This window comes from Oncorhynchus gorbuscha, linkage group LG03 (assembly GCF_021184085.1).
Source record: "Oncorhynchus gorbuscha isolate QuinsamMale2020 ecotype Even-year linkage group LG03, OgorEven_v1.0, whole genome shotgun sequence".
Taxonomy (NCBI): Eukaryota; Metazoa; Chordata; class Actinopteri; order Salmoniformes; family Salmonidae; genus Oncorhynchus; species Oncorhynchus gorbuscha.
In genome coordinates this window covers 53,541,004-53,565,064 of record NC_060175.1, presented here as the reverse complement: position 1 = coordinate 53,565,064, position 24,061 = coordinate 53,541,004, and the positions used below count along the sequence as shown (strand labels likewise).

The 24,061-nt window shown below is 40.5% G+C and overlaps 1 protein-coding gene across 1 annotated transcript; it reads right to left on the bottom strand.

The window, feature by feature from the left end:
- Positions 1 to 1,062: 1,062 nt before the first annotated feature.
- On the bottom strand, positions 1,063 to 24,033 carry LOC124031558 (guanine nucleotide-binding protein G(I)/G(S)/G(T) subunit beta-1-like). Its single transcript, XM_046342954.1, has 11 exons — positions 23,595 to 24,033; positions 8,865 to 8,973; positions 6,150 to 6,188; positions 5,922 to 6,028; positions 5,457 to 5,520; positions 5,107 to 5,269; positions 4,888 to 4,954; positions 4,542 to 4,743; positions 3,745 to 3,961; positions 2,837 to 2,952; positions 1,063 to 2,724 (listed from the first exon to the last, which is right to left on the bottom strand). Exons 2-10 carry the CDS (start codon positions 8,919 to 8,921, stop codon positions 2,846 to 2,848), a joined length of 1,023 nt encoding a protein of 340 aa, XP_046198910.1. The 5' UTR covers positions 8,922 to 8,973; positions 23,595 to 24,033; the 3' UTR covers positions 1,063 to 2,724; positions 2,837 to 2,845.
- Between the last annotated feature and the right edge of the window lie 28 nt (positions 24,034 to 24,061).

Here is a 24,061-nt window from a genome sequence, read left to right as displayed (position 1 = left end):
CGTCCATAGGTGGGGGTTGTGCTTACAGCCCAACACCATGCAGGACGTTTGGCATTTGCCAGAGAACACCAACATTGGCAAATTCGCCACTGGCGCCCTATGCTCGTCACAGATGAAAGCAGGTTCACACTGAGCACATGTGACAGACGTGACAGAGTCTGGAGACGCCGTGGAGAACGTTCTGCTGCCTGCAACATCCTCCAGCATGACCGGTTTGGCAGTGGGTCAGTCATGGTGTGGGGTGGCATTTCTTTGGGGGGGCTGCACAGCCATCCATGTGCTCGCCAGAGGTAGCCTGACTGCCAGAATCCAATTAAGCACATCTGGGACATCATGTCTCGCTCCATCCACCAACGCCACGTTGCACCACAGACTGTCCAGGAGTTGGCGGATGTTTTAGTCCAGGTCTAGGAGGAGATCCCTCAGGAGACCATCCGCCACCTCATCAGGAGCATGCCCAGGCGTTGTAGGGAGGTCATACAGGCACGTGGAGGCCACACACACTACTGAGCCTCATTTAGACTTGTTTTAAGGACATTACAAAGTTGGATCAGCCTGTAGTGTGGTTTTCCACTTAAATTTTGTGTGACTCCACATCCAGACCTCCATGGGTTGATAAATTTGATTTCCATTGATAATGTGTGTGACTTTGTCAGCACAGTCAACTACGTAAAGAAAAAAGTATTTAATAAGAATATTTCATTCAGATCTAGGATGTGTTATTTTAGTGTTCCCTTTATTTTGAGCAGTGTAGAATGCTTTTAGTGTATTTCATATTCCTTGTTTCATTCTAGTAATACATTGTTATTGATTAACTGTTGGGTTTTGAGTTTGCAAGAAAGTAATTTCATGGTTCTTATGCATGAGACATCAAAACTTGAAACTTAAAAACATGCTAGTTAAGTTGCCTATTGTGCTACAAATTTGTTTTGTTGGAATGTGAATGTTTAGGGTATGGTTCTTTTCCTTATTTGCATGGATCATTTCTGCACTCTAGCAATATAGTAAAATATACATATGGGAGAGAACATTACAAGTAATCTGAGAATAAAGTCAACAAGAGACCTCAAACAGCTTTTATTACATTTTTCAATAACAGTACATTATCTATCTTGCATCCAGTTCGCTGTGGTACACCAACATACTGAAATAAAATACAAAAAAAAAGTGAAGAGTACAAGGATGCAGAGCTCTATCTTATCAATGGAAGGAGAAAAAGGAAATCTCAATTGAATTGCAAGTCATTTTACTTGTGGCCACACACAAATACATCACATTTATTGTACATCGCAGGGAAAATAAAGAAGAAATGTCACATCTATTAAAGAAAGTGCTTCTGTATACAGTGAAAAAAAAAACGTTGTCATTGATGCTTTTTGACATATTTAAAATAAAAAAAATAAAAAATATTACAATAAGAAATCTGAAAATGTGTTTTGTTCCATTGGTTGTGAAAATGTAAAGGTGAGATTGTGTGAACCACCCAACAGAGCTCCCAATCATTCCTTTATGAATTATAAAAAGTGGCATCATTAGAACTGGTAAGCATATTTCAGAGTCTGCAGTCAATAGGAAATCATTCTTCACTTTTAATTCTCTGGTGCATAGCCTTGCCAGTGTAAGTACATAAATGTATGCAGAGTCTAGCCAAAAATACCTTGAATAAAGTTCAAATTATAGTTAACAGGTTACTATCCTTACGAAAAAGATAGACAACTTGGGCCTTTGCACCTTGGAAAGCAATTCTACAACATGCACGCCTAAATTAACCCATGGCAGACCAAAAAAAATATGACATTTCAGATCATTATTTTCAGACATTGATTTGTACATTTCATTCACAGAATAGCAAATGCAGTTCCAAGCACAGGAAGGGTCTGTCTATTTAGTCAGGTGAGGTCCATCACTGAGAAGTGGACAAAAAATAATAATAATCCCCCACCCATTTACTAAATCCAGCCTTGCCACAAAAATAACAGAACCCCATTCTAAACCCCACCCAAATAACAAAAGACAGTTAACCCCTTCAGTTAACTGAAAATAAGTTACTCATACCCTTTTGCTTTGGAATGAGCGTTCATCACAATTTATAGCATGTGCTTGGTTAGTTAACAATATTAGTTGAAGCAAATTTGATTTGTGCAAAAAAAGCTGTGATTAAACAAACCGCTATTATATAAATACATCATAGAAACGTTCCGAAAGTTGCTCATGTAATCTGGTCAAGCTTTTGCTTTCAAGCTCTCATGTTATTTTGTCCCATCTTTCTTACATGATTAAATTAGATTAAAATGAAAAGCTTTAATTTTAAAAACATATCTAAAACCACTGAGGAAACATGACAAACGAAAGTCCTTGAATAAAACTATAACCTTCAGAGAAAAGAATTCAAAAAAAAAAAAAAAAGTTAAATATTTGTACAATTACGCTCCAACATTTGCTTTTGAGACGCATACATTTGCATGGGATGATAGTGTTTTTTCATTCAAGGTAACATAAAATGGTCCAAGAAGGAATGCACAAGTTTGATTTGATACCACAGGAAATCTTTTAAACTAGGTGATAAACAATTGTGCTCTTCTTTGTGTAGGAAAGGCATTGGTTTCCCTTCATTTTTGTGGTTTCCAAGTCCGTTTAAAACGGGGTTGAAGAAGATGCTGTGAAATTTTACATTCTTAAGTTGTTGTAAATGGTCTTCCAGTAAACTTGAATTCAAAATTACATCTGAAAAAGAAAAAAGTGGAAAAGGTCAAAGAGCGAGTCAGGGTTCAACTATAGTGAACTATACACTGTATACAAGTAGCTAAGGCTGAGCAATACAAAAAAGGGAAAGCACCTTCAGGTTTCAATTCCAGATCTTCAGAAAACTGTCCCAGGATCCTGTTGCAACTGCCATGCCATCATCAGTGACTCCCAGGCAGCTAACACGATTGTCATGTCCAGCCAACACACCTAAAACGGCACTATCGCATTAGTCGAAGGACTTTTTGTGGTGGGGATCTACTATGATGCTGGGAATGATGCAGTTTCATTATACTGACATGATAAAGTTAAAATAAACATCAGTTTGTGGTAGCTAATTTTTTTTGAATAAAACATTTCCAGGACATGTTGTGTTTGACTAATATGTGTACAAGATAAACGTTGCTTGGTGTGCAATGAGGTGTCTCTGCAGGGGTCGCATTAGCTTTCAGAAAATGGCATTTTCAAAAACGCAGACCATCCAAAGAACGCGTTTTCAACCATTTCACCTGCATTTTATATTCAAAGTCGTGTTTTTTTGTTGTTGCTTCATTAGAGCGATCAGGGGCCTGCAACTGTACTTTTTCTTCACACCCCCCAAAAATTTGCTTCACGTTTTTAATTAGTTGACAACAAAAGTGCAACACTATTTGGCTAGCAGCCACATAAGTAAATTAGCTTGCAATGAAAGTTGCTTTAAGTTAATCTAATTTAACTTGCTACCGGAGAAAGGTACTGTACATAGTCTGAGCACTGTCTGATTGGTCAAGACGAGAGCAAAGATCTCTCATCTGATTGGAGAAGTGCAACTGAATCACAAAATGTGTTCTTTTATATTCACGATTTGGAGCGAACTGTGACTGAAGGCGAGCAGAAATGACAATAAGAAGCATTTTAGATCGCAGTTTACAAAAACGCAGCAAAATGTGTCCCGCTTTTTTTATGCGGGAAAATATCCTGCGTTATTGCAACCTCTGCTCAGGGAGGTTATCAGTGACTCACCGGCACGGTCAGCCTTCAGTGTGTCCCACACGTTGCAGTTGAAGTCATCGTATCCAGCTAGGAGGAGACGGCCACTTTTGGAGAAAGCAACAGAGGTGATGCCACAGATGATGTTGTCATGGGAGTAGCACATCAGCTCCTGGTCGGCACGAAGGTCGAAGAGTCTGCAGGTGGCATCATCAGAGCCCGTACAAAAGGCATTGCCATTGGGGAAGAACTGTAAAGCACAGATCAGATCACAGAATTATGACAGACTATTAGAACTGGGAATTCCCAGGGACCTCACGATACGATATTATCACAGAACTTAGGTGCTGATACGATATGTACTGCATTTGTCATGACTCTATACGTATTGAGATTCAAAACATAATGCTCACTATATGCCTTCTGCAGAGACAAGAGCACGAGAAAAGGAGTTTTGATCAGTGATGGAAATAAAATTGCTGAAAACATGCTGGCTCACTATTTAAAAAGAAGATGGGAACAAGCTATAGGATGAAAAATAATAGTTTTGGTACAGGCACAGCCGTCTAGTCCTAGCTACATTTTTTGGAGTCAAAGTATGGACATATCATCCAAAATAATATTGCGATAACTATCTATTTTTTCCACCATCACTAGAGACAACAGTAAAGGGTATAATATGCTGACTATATGTTACTTAATAATTTGTATAAAATATTTTTGAATCAAAGTGAAATGTACACATTTCGATCGAATGGCATTATGTAAAATACACTAATTGCCAATATATGTGAAAAGACTTATATATTGGTAACGGATGCTGCCCTTACACATATGGCGTTGATGTCAGACTCATGCCCAGTGAAGGTCTGTCTGCACATGCCCTCTCTGACATCCCAGAGCTTGGCGGAGGCATCACAAGCACCTGAGACAAATAGCCTTGTGTCGGGGGCCAAGGAGAGGCTCATGACATCACCGCTGTGCCCAGCAAACGTGGTCGTCTGCTGGCCAGTCTCGATATCCCATAGGGCACTGTAAAAAAAAATAACATCTAGTCAAACAAGCATGAGTTTCGATCCAAATGCACATCTAATCCACTTCAGGAAAATGAACAGTGTTGTAGTATTGAAAATAGACAGCATCCCTACAGGAGGGGGAGTAAATTCCTTTACTTACCAAGTGGTATCTCCAGAGCTTGTAATAATCTGGTTGTCATCAACAAAGCGACAGCAGGACAGATAACCTGGAATTGAGAGATATCATTTGTACATTACAACAAAAAATCTTCAGAAATGTTCCCACAGTAGTTTAAGTAGAAGAAAACAAAAGATAAGGATTTCATAGGAAAACAAAACAGAAGAAAAACCAAGCCACCAAACAGAAAATGTAGCCTACCTGTGTGTCCAGCGAGCTCCCGGCTCACACGCACATTCCCCTCGCGTGTCTTCAGGTTGTAAATAGAGCAGATGTTGTCCAGACCTCCACAGGCCACGTAGTTTCCTGAAGGTGCATATGAGCAGGTCATGACCCAGGAAGAGCGTAGAGGAATGGCATGGACCTGCAAGGTGATAAAATAAAATAAAAACATGAAACCTTTCCACGCCTGAAGTAATAATCTCTTATAACAGGTGCATAGGTGAATTTTAAAAAACTGAAGTAGTTGAAGGGACTGAATGCAACGCCTAGAATTGCAATGGAAACGTATAGTACAGAGCTTTGAAAGGTAAGCCACTGAAGTATATGACCTTGTTAGTGGTATAGCTGTCCCAAATGATGAGTTTACCATCTTGGGAAGCACTGACCAAGAGCCTGTAAGAAAGAGTGGAAACATGTAAGGTCATGGAAATAGTTTCCCTATGAGAAATAGTAAGCACACTTTTTTTGTCCAACAATAACTACATCCTGCATGAAATAGAATAGCAAACTAAAAGCAATTTATCAAGACTGCGTTGCCTTGTAACGTGACAAAAATAGCAACACATGCTTAGTCATAACACCTACGTACATTTAAAGCTCGCCCACTATGCCTACTGTATATCATGTGGAAGCATAGAATCACCAATTCACGCCATACAAAGGTCATACAAATGGTCATACAAATGTATACCGTACCAACTTCTACACTTGACAACGGGAGTGCTTCAACTATTTGTCACTGTAAAAAAAATCCCTAGTTTGCGAAAGACACTATAAAATTATACTTGGTTTACCTGGAATCAGTGCCCCAATGCATGGCATAGATCTTAGCCAAATGTCCCCTCAGTGTCCGTCTTGTGCGCATCTGAATACGGCCAACAGGATCAATGTTGGCAGTGATCTGCAAAACACAAAAAGACTGTTACATAATGTGATTAATAGCAGATCGGGTTGAATGTTTTGAAATCCCCAGGTAAAAGAGCCCAATATAAATAATAATTTAAAAATATATATATTTTTACCTGTGATAGTGTGGCATCTGCACATGCTTTCCTGGCATCCTGAAAAAGTAGGACGATAATTAACCATCACACAAACGTAAGAAATAAAATAAAGTTGTTGAAGACAGTGTAGCTTTGTTATGACAATGTTGAGACTTGATTATGAGAGCAAAATGTCAATGCAATGGGCCAATTGCAACCACCGCTTTTTCCACTAGATTATCGCTTGCTGAGGTCTCGTTAAACCGTCAATACATGCTATTTTTATTTTTTAATAAAATATTTTAATTAAAAAATATATATTTTTTAAATCGCCCAATCTCATTTGTAACTTTAATCCGGCACTGATTTACCGCTCCGTAACCCCGGCACCAGCGTTCTTTAAATCCTGATTGTAACTAAAATTTTGCAAGATGACTTCGCCCTCTGGTGGGTATTATCGGAACATTTTAATCTCACTTATTGAGCAGACTAACGTGCTGACCACACTGCCGGCATTGCCGAGCGTTGCAAAATACTTTTACACATGCATGTTATTCAATCATTTCATCCAAACTGCTCGCGCATGTCTGCATAGCCAGGCACTAAAATTGAACTTGGTTCTGTTTGACGTGCTGCAAGTCCCCCACCTCTGCCATCTCATTGGTTTTTAGGAGCATATACCCACATGGGCGATTGAAAGACGAACTGAGGTCCACACTTCAGTCCAGTTGGTGGTGGTAATGCACCTTAAAGTTGGTTGCCAACCGCCATACAAAGTCCAAAGAAGAACAAGACTGAAGGAGGAGAGATTACTAGAAACTAACTAGGTTTCCCCCTTTATCTGTGGATTAATTATCAGAGTACAAAAACACACAATTGTGTGGCTCAAAATTCTATAAAGGTCCAGAAAAAAAGGACCTTGTGCATTTCAGGTGAAATAACAACCCAATGTTTACAGTGCATTTGGAAAGTATTCAGACTCCTTGACTTTCCCCATTTTATGTTACATCCTTATTCGAAACTGGATTAAATAGCACCCCCCCCACTCAAACTACACACAGAACCACATAATGACAAAGCAAAAAACAGGTTTGTATAAATCTTTACAAAACAGAAATATTACATTTACATAAGTATTCAGACCCTGTACTCAGTACTTTGTTGAGGCACCTTTGGCATAGATTACAGCCTCGCGTCTTCTTGGGTATGACGCTACAAGCTTGGCACACCTGTATTTGGAGAGTTTCTCCAATTCTACTGGGGTGTCTGGGATGCTGGCCTTCTAGGCAGAGTTGCAAAGAAAAAGCCATCTCTCAGACTAGCCAATAAAAAGAAAAAAGATTAAGAATGGGAAAACACAGCCACTGGACAGAGGAACTCTGCCTAGAAGGCCAGCATCCTGGAGTCGCCTGTTTTGTGGGTACCATTAATGAAGCTGCCAGTTGAGGCCTTGAGGTGTCTCAAACTAGACACTAAACATGTACTTGTCCTTTTGCTCAGTTGTGCACCGGGCCTCCCACTCTTTCTTGCACAAATTATATAAGACTGGTAGTTAAAGAGTAATATTCCTTGTTGTGTGCACAGCAGAGATGTATTTGTAGAACATGGAACGCTCAATAATGAACCATTAATTTCTCACCATAATTTGCAAATAAATTCATTAAAAACCCTACAATGTGATTTTCTGGACTTTTCCCCCCTCATTTTGTCTGTCATAGTTGAAGTGTACCTATGATGAAAATTACAGACCTCTCATCTTTTTAAGTGGGAGAACTTGCACAATTGGTGGCTGACTAAATACTTTTTTGCCCCACTGTATAAACATCATATATATATCATACCATTAATGCAAGCTGTAAAATGACTCCCAACTTACACAGGTACCTTAGTAATGTAGCTAGCTTGCTAGTTACCAGTAACTAGCATGTAATTCCTGGAAAAGGAGCATTTTAGCTATCAGTTTATTCCAAGTAATAATTTACTACAAAAATCTATAGGACAAGTAGTGTAAATGTAATAGTCATCAAGGCAGGAACCACTAATTTCATTCATGCTGACAAATAAGAAATGCCACATTATCCCTGCCAATAGCTGGAGTAGGATGATTGCAGAGCACCCTGTCTCAGACCGTCAGGATCATCATTTTCTAGCTAACAAACTATACTGAACAGAAATATAAACCCAAAGTGTGAAGTGTTAGTCCCACAACCACATTTTTGCAATAGCGTAGGCCTATATGAAATGTATTTATTAGATTGTCATTAGAATATTGACATCAAGAGTCAATTTTCTCTACTAAGCGCTGGTTGTGTTCAGGGATTGATGCAAATAAACGCCTGGGATATTAATTGAAGTTCACCGACCGGTATGTCATAGTCTTCCATTTATCTTTAAAATTTCAATTTTGTCGTTACCGATAAGATGTTATTTAATTGGGGCGGGAGTGGTGAACGCAGACAATGACTATTTCCCATGCCATATCCACTGTCTAGTATCAAGCAGGCTTGACACCGTAACGCGTCAGAACACCTGGCCTACCAGTTTTATTCCAATGTTTTTTCGTTGCAATCAAGGTTAGTTTAGGCCGCAGCTGCATGTAATCTCACATTAGTAGAGTTAAGAAAGCCAGCAGTAACAGGTTAAGTTCTGTGTGTTCGTTGCAATCGAGTCAATAGTGCTGAAATACACAATTTCTGTACGTTTTGAACAATTGCTCCTGCCTCATTGATGGTAGATGGAGAGATTAACACTCACTCTGATCTGGCTTTTGAGCTGCTCAGCCTCCTGGCGTAACTGGTCCAGTTCACTCATTTTCCCCTGCTAGTATGTCTGCCTCGCTCCAGCTGCCGGGACACTTGCTGATCTGAAAGAGGAAGGGGGAAAAAAAGTTTCTCAGAAAACTACTGACACCTCTCAGACATTATTTATGTACTAAATAGGGATAACCGATATGTCGGTGAACATATCGGAAATCAGCCGATATTAGCTAAAAATGCCAACATCAGTATCGGCCCGAGGTCTAGTTTAACGCCGATATGCAAAACTGATGTTATTATTATTATTATTATTATTATTAAAAAGCAGACCCGCATACCTATATAACGTAGGTTACGTAATGACGCCACCATATTTTGCATTATACATGCAACACAGCATTCCTAACCTCGCCCACAATGTCTGCTGTGTGGATTGAAGTCAACAAGTCGAGCAGTCATTTTAAAGAGTAAGAACATTTCAGTGAGACAACACTAATCCATTAACAGTAAGAGAATGGAATTCATTGCCCTTGACAATCAACCGTTCATCGGTCATGGGTGATGTTGGCTTTCGTCGACTGGTCGAGCACTGTTACGCATGTTGCCCTACCGGTGTTACACAGTAAGAGTCACTGCAGAGTCAAATAACACTATTTGATGCGTTAAATAAGCTTTTAATTTGACACGTCAAATAACACAGTTCTATTACAGACGGTTGTGTGTTCTGAATTTGCATGTGCAAGCCAAGCTCCCCCACTACTATCAGTAGCACTGTCAAAGCTAGGGATGGGTATCGTTAAGATTTTAACGGTACTACTACTCTTACCGATACGGCTTATTGATCCGGTACTTTAACAGTATTCTTAATGGTTTTGTTATTTTTTTCCAAAAAACTCTAAAATTAAGAACAGAATTAACATTGCATTATTTTCAGAAATTTAAAATAAATTAAAAACAAATATTTACAGAAAGAAACAGCAATGTTTTGAACAAATCACTATCATAGACTTATGTTGTGATGGAAATGTAAAACAAATGAATAGCATTTTCCTGCAAAAGAAAAGTGGTATAGAGCAACACGGGTGGGGCATGCAGGGGCAGAGTAGCTCTCTTCACCCACCACCACATCATTGGATCTTCAGCCATGGAGATGGGAGGCAGGCCTTTGTAGAGCTCAGCCTCTAGGTCAACACGCTCGCTGAGGGTGAGGGGTCCTGTTGGATCGTCAACCTCAACTCCATGTCCTCCTCTGAGAACAGCTCCTCCAAGGCACTCCTTGTTTTGTGCAATGGAGGGACCGTCTCCTCCATTTCCTCTTCTTCTCCTTCAGACTCCTCCTCCTGTTGTTGGTGCTCTGTGTGTCTGCTCCGCCTCCTCTGATAGCCCTGATGTTGCTCCTGTCACATTGGCCTCAACAGTTGCCTTCCTCAGCCTGTCCCAGGTGGTGTCACTCACCAGCCTCCCTTTAAATCTGGGGTCCATTGCTGTGGCCTCATGCAGGAAGGCTTGAATGTCCTCATCCTGATGGCGCTCGGAGAGGTTCTCCAATACCTTCTCTGATGGTTGCCACAAACATGCTTCACAGTGAAGTGCTTTTCCAGTTTTTGGAAAATGGGTATGATCTGTCCACAGGTGGCATTATTTCCATATGACACACACAGTGTGGATGTATTGAGGATTCTCATGAGCTGGACAAACTCAGCCGTATGGAAGTCCTCGTCCTTCAGACGGCCCAGGTTGTCCTCGGTCATTGCTTTTCTCAGTTGTGGGTCCAAGGCTGCTGCTTGGATCGCTGGATACTGCTCCATGAATCCTTCATTAGATAAGAGTTCCAACTGTTCTTCACATCAAGGATGAGTGAGTGATGCGGAAGGCCTGAATAAAAAATAAAAAAACGACATTACCGCACACTTGAATATTGAATTAAATTGTTAAAATGTGGGAATTTTAAAATAATATTTTAATAGATTGAACAGGCTTCTTACCAAGGAGCTGCTGCTTTTCCTTCAAGACTGTATTGGACATCGAGAATCTCTTGAACCACACAATGGAAGTTATTTTGTAGATTTTCTGCGCTGCCAGATTCAATGTGTGTGCAAAGCATCCTATTTTTAGGCCTCTTGATGGCAACATCCATATTGCCAGCATTATCAACAGTCACAGCTACAATCTGCTCGGCTCCATCTCCTCTGCCACTAATTTGCGATTTGTACACTGCCCTGGACCTTCTATTTTACACTGCCCTGGCTTGTATAGTGCACTGTAATATTGAGATAGTGGTCCTGACAGAAGCTGGTCCACCCGTCTGATGTGATGGGTATATTTGGGGGTTAGTGCCTTGCTCATCTCGCTACAGTAAAAAAAGATTGTTTTCATGTGTTGAATTATCATTATTGAGTTGTGTATTGTGGAGTGATGGGACTAACATAAACATACATACCCTTATATACACTACTAGATCCTAAAAATGAATACAACTCAATATATACACTGCCTGTTAACTAAAGCCCTTGGACTCCACTGTTGCAAAGGGGTGTAGGCCTTTCACTATGAACTTTGTCACAACTAGGTGGCACTCATTCACCCTCTCCTCAGTCATCCTCCCACTAGCTGCCAGTGTGAAGGGGCTTTGGGCTTGTCTTTGGCTTAGACCAGCGGTATTAGAGGGGGGAGTGGGTTGGTTCATTGTAGCTGCAACTTTAATAAAAAAGCTGCAAAATCTTTAAATGGGTAATTACATTTATGAACGCACCCATAGCGAAACAATCAGCTGGCTAATGGTTACTTTTGATCATGAACCCATGTTCACATAATCTAGTTAACTCTGTGTGGGCTCCAGGCTGCTAGCATACATACATAACGTAGATCAGGCAACGATAGATGAACTACGAGCTAGGTAGTAAAAAACTGCATTTCTCTGCCTGTACATGACGCACCTTCGATAGATGTTTGGATAGACTGTGTTTCCGCCCTTACAAGCAAGTCTTGTGGCAACGACTCTGGTGAAGTGTACCCACACTTCTGAACGTTTAGCTCTCTCCGCCATCGTCACTAATTAAAAGCAGGGTGCCGTGTGTGCTGTAGCGTTGAAACGAATGTTTCAATCTTATTGCAAATCAGAAACGGTTGGTGAGATAAAAATGTCCAAGATAAGTTGTGGCAATAACAAATAGGAAATGTATTTTTTTCCCTTTCTCCAGTACCGAAAGCAGAACTGATAACGTCAGAGCTTATCAATACTACAGTCTTTCATAATTTAGCCCTGGGGCTCGTTTAATACCGGGTTTGAAAGCTGTACAAAAAAAGGCAAACACAGGCCACGAACGATGTGTTTACAATACCGCGTTGGTGATAAAGCATTATTTATTCGACTGCAGCTTCTGGGGTAGCTAGCTTTAGCTTGGTACCTAGCTAGCACCAATACAACCAGCCTGAAAACAATGACCAGTAGAAAGTGCAGTCATTTTCATTATTCTTAGCAATGATTTTGGAATCCTTGTAAGTATTAGCTAGGTAGCCACTTGTTCACCTATTGAAATCCAGTTCATGAAAATAAATAGCTCGCCAGCTACTTAACCCTGTCGCCCAAAGCTAACGTTATACACAACCAGCTAGCTTCATCTGGCTAGTGAGGCTTCACCAGACTGGGTTATGTGTTGTGAAGCTAGCCACAATAAGGATTAGGCACAATAGTGGAATTTGTAGTAGCAATAGTAGCTCTTACCGCGCGGTCAGCCCATTGTGTGTATTGACATTCATATTGCACTGTACATATTTACCTAAGGATTGGGGATCAATTAAATGCAGTATCAGCCTACTCAATACCCAAGATATTCCCCCCCCCCCCCCAACATCCTCCTCAGAGTTATCAGAGTCCAAAACATCCACATTGAATTGTTTTTCCTCTGGAAGTGTTCAAAACACTATTCCAAAAACAAATGTGTCTCACTTCAAAGAGTCCTGCAATAAGAGTTACGACGCTAATGTTCTCTGGGTGTCACTGAGTAGACTGATACCCCATGTCATTGCCATAGTTAAGGCTGTACAGTGAAATAAGTATGCCCCAATGTAATTCTAAAGTATAATCCATCCAGTGTGATTTCAAAAGATTTGTCAAATTAACAAATTGTCTTGATTTTATAACATTCCAACCTCGTTTAGCATGATCTATTCAATTATGGCATAATTATATTATTTGTATTCATTTGCATCACGGTCAATGACACTTATTTTGAAGGCTAACTGCAAAATCCACTAATGTGGCTAGCTTCACATAGATGGGTCCGACCACCATTAACCAAATAAGAACTCATAAATTAAGGTTATTTTAGATGACACTTCGCTAACTATAGCTACTGAAACAGATTGTCATTTTGCTAAGTTTTTGGGGAAGAACATTATTTGCATCCATGAGCTAGCTAGCTTTTTTTATGACCAGTACTGTAGGTGCACGAGGCAACTTTACCAGCATCATAGTATTGGTATCGAGATATAAATACGAGCGATTGTATAATAACTACATTTTTTTTTAAATGTATGAACGCGTTAAATTATTATGTGACGTGCAGTCAGTCAGATCCTGATTGGTCAACAAGCTTATTTGACACGTTAAATAGTGTTATTTAACACGCAAAGACCCAAATAGCATTCCATAGTATTAGAAAACCTGGGTTAGAATGAAACGTCAAAACAGCACACCAACTAAGTAAAATAAAATCGGATTTGATTACGTTTTACAGGTAATGGGGACATATGTAAATGCAAACAAAATAACTTTTGGGTCAGTGTGGTGTGTGTAACCTTTAACTAGGCAAGTCAGTTAAAACTCCTTGACGCACCCATCCCGTTAGCGGGATCATTTTCATCAACATCCGCTGAATTGCAGAAAGCCAAATTCAAACTAAATTACTAAAAATATTTAATTTTCATGAAATCCCAAGTGCAATATAGCAAAACACATCTTCGCTTGTTGTTAATCCACCTGGCGTGTCAGAAAAGGAATCTGGTTGATATCCCTTTAAATTGAGGCAAGGCATCCAATGGAACAGAGCGCTTTCAGGAAAAAGAGCACTTCCTTGTTGGATTTTCACCTGCAATATCAGTTCTGTTATATTCACAGACAATATTTTGACAGTTTTGGAAACTTTAGAGTGTTTTCTATCCCAATCTGACAATTATATGCATATTCTAGTTTCTGGGCCTGAGCAATAGGCAGTTTCAAATTAGTACGTTTTTTGTTGTTGCCAAAAACGAAAATACTGCCCCCTACACTCAAGAAGTTAATTAAGAACAAATTATTTTTTACAATGACAACTTACCCTGGCCAAACCCGGGCAACGCTGGGCCAATTATGGGACTACCAATCAAAACCGGATGTAGTGACGCCTCTTGCACTGAGATGCAGTGCCTTAGACCGCTTCATCCATCGGAGTGTGAACATTTGAACATCTTGGCCATGTTCTATTATAATCTCCACCCGGCACAGCCAGAAGTGGACTAGCCACCCCTCATAACCTGGTTCCTCTAGGTTTCTTCCTAGGTTTTGGCCTTTCTGGGGAGTTTTTCCTAGCCACCGTGCTTCTACACCTGCATTGCTTGCTGTTTGGGGTTTTAGGCTGGGTATCTGTGCAGCACTTTGAGATATCAGCTGATGTACGAAGGGCTATATAAATACATTTGATTTGAGTGTTAACTATTTAACTGTACTAGAAAGCTTAAAAAGGAAGCCAAAATACTAAATATTGGTATTGTTTTTTTTTGGGCAAGGAAAATATTGGATATCGGCCAAAAATGTCATATCGGTGCATCACTAACTAGTACTAAACAATGAACAATAAGTATATGATAAATCATGAATACAAATAGCCTGGCTTGGAAAATGTGTAATCAACTGTCAATACCATTTTGACCATATTCATCTCATCCCTTCATTGTGCTGTAAAAGCACATTTGAAATGGCCCAACAGGCTAATGACGCATATTTGCATAATAGATGTGCAGATGGACTTTATTGTCCTCTTCAAAGAACTTGCAGCCAGAAAAGTAGCAGCAGCTTTCCCTCCACAGGGAAACATATTGTGTAGTCATTAGGCTACATGACAGATATTGTGTTGTCAGGAAGAAGTGCATCCGTGCTGACAATGTTTCTTTGGCTAGTCCAGGCCCACACTCCCATAGCCTACATTACAGTACTTCTGTTGGCTTGGCCAGTGCAGCAGGCCCATACACTCAGAGCGCCTCTCCCGCCCCCACACAACCATGCTTCTGACTCAGTCCAATCTTCTCATCCCAATGTTAGCAGCATACCACCCTGCATACCACTGCTGGCTTGCTTCTGAAGCTATGCAGGGTTGGTCCTGGTCAGTTCCTGGATGGAAGACCAGATGCTGCTGGAAGTGGTGATGGAGGGCCAGTAGGAGGTACTCTTTCCTCTGTTCTAAAAAAATATCCCAATGCCACACTGCCCTGTGTAGGGTCCAGTCTTTCGGATGGGATGTTAAAAGGGTGTCCTGAATCTGAGGTCATAGGGGGCAGCATTTTTCACTTTTGGATAAATAGCGTGCCCAATTTCAACTTCTTGCTACTCATCCCCGGAATATAAGAAATGCATATTATTAGTAGATTTGGATAGAAAACACTGAAGTCTCTAAAACAGTTTGAATCATGTCTGTGAGTATAACAGAACTTATGTAGCAGGCAAAACCCCTAGGACAAATCATTCAGATTTTTTTATTTTGTCTATTCAATTTGTTTTTCCATTGGGAAACTAGATTTCTAAGGGACTTGTTTGCTGTTCCTACCACTTCCACTGGATGTCACCAGTCTTTAGAAATTGGTTGAGGTTATTCCTCTGTGTAATGAAGTACGGCCATCTTGAATGACTGTCACGTTATGTGTACTGTTTTAGAGTTGCGCAAGACCAGAAAGGTAGCGTTAGTTTGTTGTCTTCCTATATTGAACACAGATAGTCCCGTATACAATTTGATCGATTAAAAATATTCAAAAATATCTAAAGTTGTATTACAAAAGTAGTTTGAAATGTTTTGGCAAAGTTTACAGGTAACTTTTGAGATATTTTGTAGTGACGTTGCACAAGTTGGAAGCTGTGTTTTTCTGGATCAAACGCGCCAAATATATTGGCATTTTGGATATATATATATCAACGGAATTAAATCGAATAAAAGGACCATTTGTGATGTTTATGAGACATATTGGAGTGCCAACAAAAGAAGCTCGTCAAAGGCATGATTTATATTTTATTTCTGCGTTTTGTGTAGCGCCTGCAGGGTTGAAATATGCTCCCTCTTTGTTTACTGTTGTGTTATCATCAGATAATAGCATCTTATGCTTTTGCCGAAAAGAGTCCCCGCTATCCCAGAGAGGTTAAAGATCCCATGGCACTTGTCGTAAGAGTAGGGGTGTTAACCCCGGTGTCCTGGCTAAATTCCCAATCTGGCCCTCAAACCATCACGGTCACCTAATAATACCCAGTTTACAATTGGCTCATTCATCCCCCTCCTCTCCCCTGTAACTATTCCCCAGGTCATTGCTGCAAATGAGAATGTGTTCTCAGTCAACTTACCTGGTAAAATAACGGATAAATAAATAAATAATCCTGGGACACTTTAGCCAAGTCCTGTTAAGACATGACTGGCCGATGATCTGGATGCTCACTGGTTTAGCCAATGGTGCCAACTGATCAATAAACCATATGGATACAGGCTGATCTGATCACTCTTCAGGGCAACCATACACACAATTTACCCAAAATAGTAGCCAAAAGAGTCGGATCTTCCTATTAGTCAAGTAATTCCAAACATGGCCATAGGCCGCCTTGGTCATTTTCAAGAACTGCTAAAGCCTTTGCGGAATAATAGCATTACACATGTAAAATAAAATATATATGCCACCGATGCCCACCATCTAACCGATTCATCGTAGGAGAAATACTGCACCAAGATAAAGCCTCCCAGATAACTATTAGTACACCAACATGACTATCAGATTACATAAGTACATTTTCCCCCTATTTCAGATAACATTTGAGAGGAAAAAAAGCAAGCTGTGAATGGCGAGATGATCCACACACATGCATTGTGAAAGGTAACAGTAATGCAGGACACAGTCTAGACCTCACATTACCATCAAATTGGATTAGCCCATTTGGAAATAAATGAAAAAATAAATGATAAGAACTAGGGGTGTGCCCAAAGTAAACTGCCTGTTACTCAGGCCCAGAAGCTAGGATATGCATATAATTGGTAGATTTGGATAGAAAACTCTAAAAATGTTAAAATAATGTCGAAGTATAACAAAACCCTGAGGACAAACCATCCGGGGGGGGAATTGAGGTTATAGGATTTTCCAACCGTTTTCTATGGGATACCCTTATTAGGAACCTGGTTGCAAACAAATTGTCCCATTATGCTATTAACTTTCTGCAACCACGTCACCAAGTCTACCTTTAATTCCAGGAATACTTCCCACTACATCCTTCCTAGACACAAGGAAGAATTTGTGCATTGAATGAACCTTAACATGAGAAGAGTGACTAACATGAATCAGGAGGAAGACACTAGGCCTAGACCTATAATGCAGTGTAAAGCACTAATTACTGTTGTATCAGAATGTGGGACATAGAATGTCACCGTTAATCATGGCAGGGATAAAATGTAATTAAAGTCTTCCAATTCTGCACTGGCATTTGTCCAAAGATCTCATTCATTGAGTTTGATGTTAAAGCCTGGTTTTTACGTTCCTTTGAGTCAATTTGGGCACAGAATTTAGAAGCTGCTGAAGACTAAATGTAGGACAGTCACACTTCATCCCTGCACTTCCTCAGGGTAAGAAAACAATGAAAAAAATCTGAAATGTGGGTGAACCAGATGCTCTTGGAGTCTGTCCATAAGCCACTACTGTAAGGAGTTTCTATGCCCCCCATCATTTCTTCAAGCGCCTGATCAGGGTCAGCTGACTGCATGATAAGCAGGGAGTTGTGGCAAATAGCCTTGAGGTGTGGCTTACTGACTGATCTGAGGTTTCTTGAGGGCAGCCTGAGTCTGCTGGTTCCAATGGGGTTTGGGCATAATAACAACAACCAAACTGTTGTGATAAGACATTTTTTAAAATAAAACCAGAACAGAATCTTGAACACAGCATTTCTGCTCTCTAGAATTCACATTTCTTTCAACCATAAATGTTGTCATGCGTTTGTTTCCATGCAGGCAAACAATACATTCACCTCTCAGAGCAGAATCTCACTCATTACCTGGCACAATACCCTGCTGCCATATGTACATAGTCATTGAACCCTGGTCAGTTTACATACATACCGTATTCTGGGGTTGGGCAGATTTACATATTGTCATAACGTCTTCTCATCCCAGGATGTACAGTATTACAGGTTTAGTACACAAGGGGGCGCCAAAAAAATAAAAATCCATTACCAGAATGCTAACTAAATAAGCACAAGTAATAGCATATTTAGCTAGCTGCCTCAATGGAAATTCAATAACAAACTAATGAAAATAAACTCCCTTTACAGCTTCGAGTCTTCTTGGTTATGACGCTACAAGCTTGGCACATGTATTTGTGGAGTTTCTCTCATTCTTCTCTGCATATCCCCTCAAGCTTTGTCAGGTTGGATGGGGAGCGTTGGTGCACAGCAATTTTCAGGTCTCTCCAAAGATGTTTGATCGGGTTCAAGTCCGGGCCAATCAAGGACATTCAGAGACTTGTCCCGAAGCCACTCCTTCATGGTCTTGGCTGTATGCTTAGGTTCGTTGTCTTGTTGGAAGGTGAACTTTCACCCCAGTCGAAGGTCCTGAACGCTCTGGAGCAGGTGTTCATCAAGGATCTCTGTGCTTTGCTCTGTTATCTTTCCCCCGATCCCGACTAGTCTCCCAGTCTTTGCTGCTGAAAAACATCCCCACAGCATGATGCTGCCACCACCATGCCATAGGGATGGTGCCAGGTTTCCTCCAGACATGACGCTTGGCATTCAAGCCATAAAGTTCCATCTTGGTGTCATCAGACCAGAGAATCTTGTTTCTCATGGTCTGAGAGTCCTTTAGGTGCCTTTTGTCAAACTCCAAGCAGGATGTCATGTGTCTTTTACTGAAGAGTGGCTTCCATCTGGCCACTCTACCATAAAGGCCTGAATGGTGGAGTGCTGCAGAGATGGGAGAACCTTCCAGAAGGACAATCATCTCCACAGAGGAACTCTGTGACCTTCAAGTTCTTGGTCACCTCTCTGACCAAGGCCTTTCTCCCCCAATTGCTCAGTTTGGCCGGGTGGCAGCTCCAGGAAGAGCCTTGGTGGTTCCAAACTTCTTCCATTTAAGAATGGAGGAGGCCACCGGGTTTTTGGGGACCTTCAAATGCTGCAGACCCCCCCCCTTTTTTTAAATACTCTTGTGCCTCGACCCAATCCTCTCGGAGCTATACGGACAATTCCTTCAACCTCATGGATTGGTTTTTGCTCTGAAACGTACTGTCAACTGTGGGACGTTATATAGACAGATGTCTGCTTTTCCAAATCATGTCCAATCAATTGAATTTACCACAGGTCGACTCCAATCAAGTTGTAGAAACATCTCAAAGATGATCGATGGAAACAGGATGCACCTTAGCTCAATTTCGAGTCTCATAGCAAAGGGTCTGAATACTTATTTACATAAGGTTTATGTTTATTTATTTATAAATTCTCAAACACAATTTTAAAAAATAACATTTTGCCTTGTAATTGTGGTGTAGTGTGTAGATTGAAGCGGAAAAACACTTTGATCAATTTTAGAACAAGGCTGTAACATAACAAAATGTGGAAGGGGTCTGAATACTTTCCAAACAGCACTGTAGGGTTTTATAAGCATGTATACCTGTAGGTTTAACCAGAGCTTGTGTGCACACTCTGCACGTGTGTGTGGAGGGAGCGGTCCGAACGCAATTGAATGAATGAGACAGAGGGGAAATGGAATTTAGATAGAAGAACAGTGAGGAGTTTGGCTTGGTTTCTTTTTTGTTGTGCTTTGCAAACACATGTACAAGTGGAACACTAGAATCAAAGCAAATTAATGTTGTCATCAAAACAACATTTTGCTTGCCAGATCGGGTAGCCACAAAGCACATTCCACCAAATAGTGGTACAGTATTTTATATCTCTAGTTAAAGATTGAGCTGCCTTTTAACATGTACAAATGTTCAAGTAATTGCATAATAAAGCACTAAAAGAGCACAAACGTAGGCCTGTGTTGTAGAAAGCTTGATACTATAATATCAGTCCAACAAATTTCATATGGCTAAAGCTGGATCATAGAAAAGACCATAAACAGCACTATCACTGACCAAGCCTGTAATCCTAAAAGCTCAAATCCACAGACAGTAAATATTTAATCCCATCTATGCCCACTAACAAAACAGCTGGGGAAAAACACCTGGGTCAGAAATCTGTTTTCCACTCAGAAAAAAAAGCAGCATGTTATGATTAGTCTCCCTTCCACACAACATACTTACAGGATATGTATCAAGGTTGTCCTTTTATCAAAATGAACTAATTCTTAAAACACACATCTGGGATAAGGGTGGTGGGGTTTTAATTAATACATTCTGTCATGCAACACTTATGATCTGGATTAAATACATATAATTGGGTGTATCACAGAAAAAAGCCACCCTGCAGTAAAGTTTACCTGGCATTTCAGACAATTCATGCACATCTACAAGACCATCAGTGGCAATTGAAAACCTGCCTAACAGCTAGCTTTTAGTGCAAATGTTGATCATGGAACAGTCCTGTTCTGATGTCATTTGACTCCACAGGGACACATTGTTGTGGTCAAATGTGACTCGTTTCAGGAAACTAAGCGCATGTCACAGGTCACTACTTCACAGGAGTACCATTTGAAAGTAAACTTTCTAAAAAAAAAATCTAAATGTGTTTTTGGCAGAAATGCCTTCTGGAACATGTGAACTTCCAAGTGCCTTAAAAACAGACTTGTATGCCATCTGTAAATATGAATACAATTGTTAAATTACGAGCCTAGTTGGTTTAGCCACAGAAAAATCCAGCAACCTTCCAGCTAGCCATGATTGGCTGAGATGAGTGGGCTGGACATAATTTCAGATAAGTCTGCCATGTAGCACACTTCTGTCTATTTGAGCTGGTCAGTATGTGTAGGTAGTCCTTTCTAACACTGTTTAAAAATATATATATCACGTTGTAGAACTGCATAAGTGTTGCGCTCCACTTTCTGTAGGACCAAGTTTTGAAATCAGTGGAATTAGAGTATGATAGCTAAGGAGATAAAAAAACAACACTTATCCAAGTATCCATTTCAATAGAACGTCACTGCGACAACTGTTGATAGACGTAGCTAGTAAATTCACTCTGGCTATCTATTCTGATTTCAGAGCACTCTCGTCTGAGCGTACCAGAGCGTAGAATAATTGACTAATTTATCAACGCTCAACACCTGTTGAATATGGCCAGTGTCAGTAAACATGGGCAAAAAACGTAAATTGTGGCAGTCACAGACACTCTGGATAATATAAAACCAGCCTAACCAGCTCTACTAGTGCGAGTAAAATGGTCAGTGAGCTGTTCTCTCATGCGTGTCTGGAAGTAGCTAGCCAACGTTAACCAGTTAGCTTGGGTGCTTGACTGTTGTTAGGACAGAATGCTTGGCTCAACCCTTAAAGAGCTGGGTGGGCTAAAGCTTAAGAGGGTGTGAACAATGCTGAAGTGGTGTACAGACAAAACCATTTAAAGGCAATTTTCTTAAAGGAGAGACTACACGTTTATCAACTTTCATAGCAGAATTACTTTCCCATTGTTCCTCAAATGCAGTGTATGATGTACCATTTTGTAGCTCTGTATCTGCTTTTATCCAATGTAAAAAAAAAAAAATGTTGCTACATAATATCGAATCAAGGTGGTAGTGGTAGGAATATTTGCTTGCATTGCAAGAGCCCCATTTGCATCCATTTTGAATGTCACCTGAGAATAAATTGATGAAGTACTCTGTTAATCAGATGAGGTTACCATATTTGTTTGAACTACTACTCTTTGTTGATGTTGCAAATGCAAGAACTGCTCTTCTCAATAAACATGGGTTCGGTTCCACTGTATACTTCCAGATTTCTTATGTAATTCACATTGAATTATTATTTTTAGCTGGATTGGAAGTTTGTTTAAAAAAAAAGTTTGGGTAGCTACCACTACACCAACACAGTTACACTGACCACCCCAACCGATGGCATACTAATGTCTTGCATCAATGGAAACCTGTGAGGCAGCAAACGCCATCTTGTTCGCTGCCGCTTGTAGGCCTACTAGGGTTGACGAATCAAATCTAGCTAACTACTGTAGCTACTACCAAAGAAGATGGATTCAGTTTCATTGTATGTGACATTTGAAAATGTGCAATATCACTATTTAATGCAACACGTGAAAAGGCTCCGAGGTGTAGATCTGGATGTACAATATTACCTGAATGTACAATTTAACGATGTTTTACCAAACAACCCTGCTCAACAGCAGTGACCTCAACACTACTCACGTTAGCACACACTTCACTAGCCAACTAACGTTAGCTAGCTACAGTATATCAGACAAGGGACGTTTTCAGCAGGGTGCGCTGTGGATGATCAGAAAGAGGGGCAGACTAGAATCAAACAGAAAAGAGCCAACAAAATATAGTACAGAATACTGTTTCGGCATTCCTGTCGCCCCCGTGTTGGACTTGTGTTATTCCAGCACCTAAAAAGGGGTTAGCGAGTGTTGCTGGCCAATAAAATCCAATTATCTTGTTAGCTAGTATAGCCGTGTCGTTAAAGCCAGCAGTAGCCATTTAAGTTGATTAAGATGTACAGCACCAAAGCCAACGAAAGCAATTGTGCTACCGTTAAGGTGGGGGATAAATTGCACAAATTTAGCTAGTGTTATAACTGCCATCTAGCTATAGTTAGCTAACGTCGTTAGTTAGTCTTGCTAACGTTAGTTACCGTCAGCTAGCTATACAGTTAACGTTCTGTGTGGGTTGCCAAATCAAATGCCATGTCGAAAAAGTGGTCATACTTCACCAAAAGGGCATATTTAACAATGCCTCAATTCATTTGAACACAGACCATAAACATTATCGGGGCCCAAACTAGCCTGACTAATTGACCAGTGCTTGCATTTAGGCCATTGGTCGTCCATCTCAAAAATGTTAGCCGGCTAACAAGTAACTACGTTAAATAAATGTCGTTTAAGTTCATTTTAGGGATAACGAAGCACGACTAATATGTTGAATGGAAATTAAGCTATCTGGGCAACATCGTTGTAGCTAGATACAGGTGTAACTAATTGTACACCTAGGCTAGCTAAATTAGCAAACTAACGTTAATTAACTGGTTAAAGTGTTCGCTGTCAGTAACGTTAGTTAGCTACCAGGTCCGTTTCTCATGAAATTGACAGGGTCCAAACCCGTCCCTGCAAAGAACCCAGGCTGTAAAATGTATGTAGGCTACTGTACAGTATGTGTAGCTAAACACATACGGTAACGTTACATTGCTAACCGTATAGCTATAGTTAGCACTGTCAACTGGAAAGCAAGCAGAGCCCTCTCGGCTAAACGAACGCGCGTTAGCCAACGACCCTACCACCGGGCAGTTGGCTAATCTAACACAACCAATAATACCACTATTGTATGTTTGAATTGCAAATGTGCAACATTTAACCATCCCTTACCTTTTTCTCAGTTGGCGTTGGCTTTTTTTTTTGGCATTGACTGGAAGAGGTAGCTAACGGTGTATACCTCCAATCCACGCACCAACTAACGCCCGTGAACCGCTAGTTTGCAAATCCTAGTCGAAGTTTTTTTTTTCAACAATCTGGACCAACCCGGGATAACAATCACTCCACTCCCTGCTGATGACTGGACGCAGATTGCCTGTATTTGCAACTGTGATCTCAACAATTGGTTTCCACTAATGTCTTCGCCCGATTTATATTTCATTTAGAAGCCACTTCCTCTTCGTCTATGACACCAGCCTGTTTAGCCGCCCTTTCTCAGTAGTCACTCTCTTCTTCACCCAGCCACCGAACAGCGAAGATGGGCGCGGTAACCCTGCACTCAGCTATGGGAAACCCCACGCTCTGCAGCAGCGCTCGCACACGCACAAAATGAATTTGGCAATTCGTTTAGAAAAAAATAC